At 43.1% G+C, this 5,939-nt stretch overlaps 1 protein-coding gene across 1 annotated transcript; it reads left to right on the forward strand.

The window, feature by feature from the left end:
• The first annotated feature begins 418 nt into the window (after positions 1–418).
• Positions 419–3,829, forward strand: LOC109642149 (zinc finger protein 260-like). Its single transcript, XM_020106817.2, has 4 exons — positions 419–1,264; positions 1,425–1,578; positions 1,668–1,748; positions 1,854–3,829. The coding sequence occupies exons 1-4, from the start codon at positions 1,085–1,087 to the stop codon at positions 3,131–3,133; spliced, it is 1,695 nt and encodes a 564-aa protein (XP_019962376.2). The 5' UTR covers positions 419–1,084; the 3' UTR covers positions 3,134–3,829.
• Positions 3,830–5,939: the final 2,110 nt, after the last annotated feature.

A 5,939-nucleotide genomic window follows, 5' to 3' on the forward strand; every position in this document is an offset into this window, starting at 1 on the left:
GATAAAGTGGAAGTTATCCTCCTCTAACCTCATGTCGGCCTCTCACGGCTTCAGAAAACTCTCGAGTTCTTGATTACCTGCATTTATCTGATGCTTATCTGATGTTTTCCAACTTTTCTCCTTTATGAGAAATCCTACTTTGTGATGTTGCCAGCTGCGTCGTGTTTACTTTTCCTTCGGGCTGATGTTTATAATAATAATAATGTTATTATGTAAAATGAGCTCACTGGAAATAAAACTGTTGCCTGCAAGTAATTACGGAAAAAGGAAAAATCTGATTCCCACTTAGCACATGTGCAAGTTCCTGAAGCGTGGTTTGTGAGCGTTTGTGTGAGGAAACACGTGGCCTCCCTCCTGTGCCTCCTGAGCTGACAGCAGTTTGATCAGACACTGGCTCAGTTCAGCAGGAACAGGAGTCAAGTCAACACACAACATTAGGTCATTCCTATGAAGTAAATGAAGTAAATGAAGTATATGAAGTATATGAAGTACACACACACTTGTCACACATGTGGATGTTGATGATGTGAACACTTCTGCTGCTGCTGACTGTGCTTGTTGTTTTTTATTGATTGAGAAACTGTGAACTTCAAATTGCTCCTCAGGGTTAAATAAAGTGGTTTGAATTGAAGTGAATTGAATAAATGTGTCTCTCGGTGCAGGTGGAGTTGATGATGGGTGTTTTCTGCCCTCTGCAGGTGACAGGGAGAAACTACAAATAAACAACTGGATGGACGCTGGATATAGTTTGTTAAAGTTTGGATTTCAACCTCTCGTCTAAAACTTTATACTTAATTATTCATATTATTATTGTTGTTAGTGATTATTGTTATTGTTGTTGTTGTGTGTTTTTGTTATTGTTGTTATTAAAGAGGTGATTATGAATTTATTGAGCCTAACGAAGCTGTAAACACGCAGTACCACACCCTCACCGATAGAGGGCAGACGTTTTCCTAAGAATCCAACCAGAGTGCTGAGAATCCCACGAAGAAGAGAAACCCGGAACAACAACATCCGGCCTGAAGTGGCTCAGTGTGAAAAAGAGAAACTTTCAACATGAGAAACTAAAGTGAGACTCGCCGACATGTTGCGTGTGGAGGCGCTGGAGCCGCAGCTGCGTGCGGTGATGGAGACTCTGGTGGAGGCGGCGGTGACGGAGCTCCGCAGACTGATGGAGGAGGAGCGGGCCAACGTCCGGACCGCAGCCGCTCTGCAGCGCTCCGCTCCGGCTGCGGTGAAGAGGGAGGAGGAGGGGGAGGAAGAAGTGAGTCCTCAGAGGCAGAAGTTTATTGGAGACACACAACACACACACACACACACACACACACACATATATATAAATACATATATACACACTCACAGCATGTTTCTGTAGAGAATCTTCCTCCCACCTCATGGTTTGTACTTCTCTTCATCTCCCCAAGTCTCTACAGAGCCAGTTTGCAGCGCTCATGGAAACATGGACCAAAGCTGCCGTGGAGAAAATTTTGACCATTCTGAAAGTGTCCATGTGTGAAGCTGAGGAAGAACCAGAGCTGAACGACAAGAGCAATCAGTCAAACGTGAAGCCGACAGCAAGTGCGTTTTCTGACACAGCTCAAGTGGCCACGAAATGTTCATTCTCTGTATAATAAACAAAAGTTTAATGCTCTTTTTAAAAATTACAGAATCGTCAACCAGAAGAAGCAAAACGGAGCGAGGACGTGAACCAGCAAAAAGAAAGAAGAGTGAGAGAGTGAATCACAGAGGTCTGATTTCTGTTTTGAAATACAGAAAGAAAATAAAAAGTTCAGTTCTGTCACTTATCAGACTTTAAAGTCCCACGTTGTTACTAAGTTTTCTTTTTGTTTCAGCGGATGCAGCCTCACATGAAGTCAGAACCTCTGGATCCCAGTTTGAACCTGACGACTTGTTAACAGAGCTCAGTTCAGAGCAGGCCCCAGAGTTGGCCCCTGACGTCAGCGAGGACGCTTCTACATCCAAGATCACAAAGAAGAAGACGACTGGATCGTTCAAATGTCCTTCATGTGACAAGACGTTCGCTCTGAAGTGTTTGATGGAAAGACACCACCGCACTCACTCCAAGCCTCACCTCTGCTCACAGTGTGGCAAACGTTTTTCGGTACTCGCCGGGCTCATCGCACATTCGCGACGCCACACCGGAGAGAAGCTTTATAAATGCTCAGACTGCGAAACAGAGTTCGCTTACAAATCCACCTTTGTGAGACACATGCGTCAGCACAGCCAGAACTCACCAAACACCGTCATGTGCACGCTGTGTGAGAACCACTTCAATGGTACGCTGGCGTTTCAGCGGCACCGGTGTTTTGCCCTGAATAAGACGTTTGTTTGCTCCCTTTGTCCAGAGACATTCGAGTGCAGACAAAGTTTGGCCGATCATGAGAATCTACATTCAGGAGTCAGAGATTTTGTGTGTGAAATGTGTGGCGAGAGTTTCCTCTCGTCCTCGTCTCTGATCAGTCACCGGGTGACTCACATGGAGAAGGAGACCTGCTGCGACCAGCTCGGCCTCGGATGCAGCGACCTGAGCATCCTCAGACTTCCCCTGAACAAACACACTGGAGAAAAGCTTTTCACCTGCGAGGTTTGCGGTAAAGGCCTCAGCCACCAGAGCGCCCTGAAGCACCACATGCTGACCCACACGGGGGAGAGGTCGTACGTCTGCGAGATGTGCGGCAAGCGCTGTAGCCACGCCAGCGCGCTTCAGAACCACATGAGGATCCACACGGGGAGGAAACCGGGGCAGCTGTCGGTCTGCAACGTGTGCGGGAAAGAATTCAGCCGCACGACGAGACTCAAATATCACATGAGCGTCCACACGGGGGAGAAGCCTTACTTCTGCGATCAGTGTGATAAAAAGTTCAGCAACCCCAGCAATCTGAAGTTACACATGAGGACTCACTCCGGGGAGAAGATGTACGGCTGCAACATCTGCGGCAGGAAGTTCACTCACGCCAACAGCCTGAAGGTGCACAGGCTGATCCACACCGGAGAGCGGCCGTATCGCTGCGGGGTCTGCGGGAAAGAATTCACCAAAGGCAGCGACTTCAGGAGACATCAGAGGGCTCACCAGTCAGAGGGAGCAGGAGACGGAGTGTCAATGAAAACCTGAAACGTTTCACTGAACACTGAGAGACATTTTTTATATACACACAGGAAACTGCTCAATGTGAAGAAAGACACTGTGAGACAGAAGAAACTTGTCGACTGATTTTTATACAGACGTTTCTATCACCAGGTGTATTGGTCACTTTGGATTTTCCCCCTCACGCTCTTATTGTATAAAGTATTATCTTTGTTTTGTGTTTTGATTTATATTGAGCTGTATTTTTATAAATATATTTGTTTTCATTTTTCTTATTTGATATTTTTCTATTACATTGCTCTTATAGCTGAGCCCCGAGCCGTTCCTCTCATCTAACTCTTGAACTGTCGACCGTGTTACACAAACTAAACTTGAGCTGGTATTTCATTGTAGATCGATCAACGACACTGTGAGTTTAAATGTCATTTATTATATTTACCTTATTTTCTTCTCAGTTGAGTTTCTACTTTAGAGAATTACCCCCAGATCACAACAGTGGTTGTTGACACTGTGATTTTTTTAACACAAAGACTTCATGTGAAGATGGACGACATGACAACTTCCCAAAAGTGAAACCAAAGCCTCTTGAGTGTCCATATACTTATGTCAATGTATTGTATACCATTGTAGAACATTATTATTGCTCCTGGGAAGCAAAAAACAATTCAGTTCATTATTTTATAGATTAACTAATAAATTAATGAGAACACAATTATAAAGTCACCAAGTTTGTTTAACATATTTGTCTTAAGCAGTAGCTTTGTTTTTTATTCCACTTGATTGGTTTTTACTGCAATCGCACAATTTCCTCACATGTGGCTAATTTGCTTTGTCGTTTAGCAAAAGAAGCGGACGAGGGGGTAAAAGAGGCCGATAAAGAAAACAGACGACCTAAAGCAATTAACTCTTCGTCCTTCGTGTAAAAAGTAGTGAGGAGGAACAGACTCGGAGTCACAGTCACACAAACAGCTCAGTTTGTTGATTTTCTCAGAGAGAGAGTTTCTACTGGGTTGGAATAAAGACATGAACTTGGAACTTTGATATTGTGTTGCACTGATACACAATCATTCATGATATACAACACAGATACATGATCTTTTCAACACACTGTGAAACTGTAAGATCGTCCACTAGATGGTGTTAGAGGATCAACGAGTGAAGCTTTAACATTAACATTCAGCTCAGCTCGTGTTGGTGCAACAGGATGATGCCTCTGAGATAAAGATCATCAACAGGTGAACGTCCTGTTCTTTACTTTCCCTCAACTACAACATCTGTCTTTATGAAACCTGCACTGATGTCATTCAAGTTTTACAAGAGGATGACATTCAGAGATTTCATTCTCTGTTTAAAAAAAAAAACAAAAAAACTTGAGTTACCAGAATTTAAAGTGATTTTTGAAAGTGTCTTTCATTCATCCCTCTTTCCTGCAATGTTTGCACTCCAAAGGAAATAAATGACATGGCAACAATACAAAAAACAAGTCAGAAAAAACACAGTAATTGAAGCAATTTTCAAAATCACCACATTAAAAGATAACGCTTTGTAAGAAACTGGATTATGAATGTGATCAATACTTATCAAATCCTCTCTCCTGCATGAAGAAACAGTCAGGTTAGAGTTTTGGAAAAACTGAAATCAAACTTTTGACCTGTTCTGAATTGAGCTCTGTGTTTCCCAGCATGACTCAGTCAAACTTCTAATGCCAGTTTATTGCATTTAGTTTAACCTTTGGGCTTAATGCTGCTGAGAATTCAGTGTTTTCATGGAGGTTTGACTCACACTGAGGCGAGGCGTTCTCTGCAGGAAGCTGCTCGGCCCGTAAGGAAGAATGTTTATTATGAGAGCAGCTAAGAAGAGTCATTTAAAGACAGATTCACAAATTAATGAACTAAAAAGCTCACGTCAGGAACATGTTTCCATGTTGAATCACACTATATATGACTATATATATATATAGTAATGTCATTAGCTATAGTGATGTCATTAGCTATAGTGATGTCATCAGCGTAAAATGGCGGCACCTGTATCTGCAACATTTTGGCTTCACTTTTGTAGGAAGTGGAGACGTGTCGTCCATCTTTATTTAAAATGTCGTCACACAACATCAAACTATAATAACACAGTGCGTCAGCGTTGTGTTAGCATCTTTGCTTATGCCGCCCCCAAGTGACCAAAGAATTTCATTGCAGGTTTAAATAAAACGACTTACAAGAGGACACTTCATGAGACTAATGAAAAGGTCCTGTTTGAGTTTTACATAGTAAAGTACTGCAGAAAGTATCACATATTGTATTTAATGTCAGGTTTTGTGTCGGCACTAGAAGGGTAGAATACAACGTCTGTTCCTGAGAACTTCATCTGTGGGTTCGACCACATCACACGCTTGATGTTGCTTTAGTTAATTTCAGCTGCAGCTTCGATGCCTTTAAATAAAGATGCTTCTTTCCGCCACATCTTCCTGCAGCAGCTTCATTTCTCGTTAAGGTTTCTCAGGTGTGACTGTGATTAATAGACGATGGTATCAGGGGTCGCTACCCGTCGGTCACCTGGAGCTGCGTGGTGACAGAACGTCACTGGCTCCGGACTGAGGAGCTGAATAGACACAGAACAGCATCAACATGCAAAGGTACTTTCCCCCCCGATCGTTCGTTTTTAAAGTCCGGATTTAGTCACACCTTCACTGTCACAACTCCTGGACTCAGCAGGAAGCAGGAAATACCACATTTACAAATGAATGTATCCCTCATAGTAATGTGGTGCAGGTGGGTGAAAGGATGGATGATGGATGGACGACTGAATGATGGATAAATAGGTAACTGGGTGTATGGAT

Source organism: Paralichthys olivaceus, chromosome 18 (genome assembly GCF_024713975.1).
Source record: "Paralichthys olivaceus isolate ysfri-2021 chromosome 18, ASM2471397v2, whole genome shotgun sequence".
In the NCBI taxonomy this organism is placed as follows: domain Eukaryota; kingdom Metazoa; phylum Chordata; class Actinopteri; order Pleuronectiformes; family Paralichthyidae; genus Paralichthys; species Paralichthys olivaceus.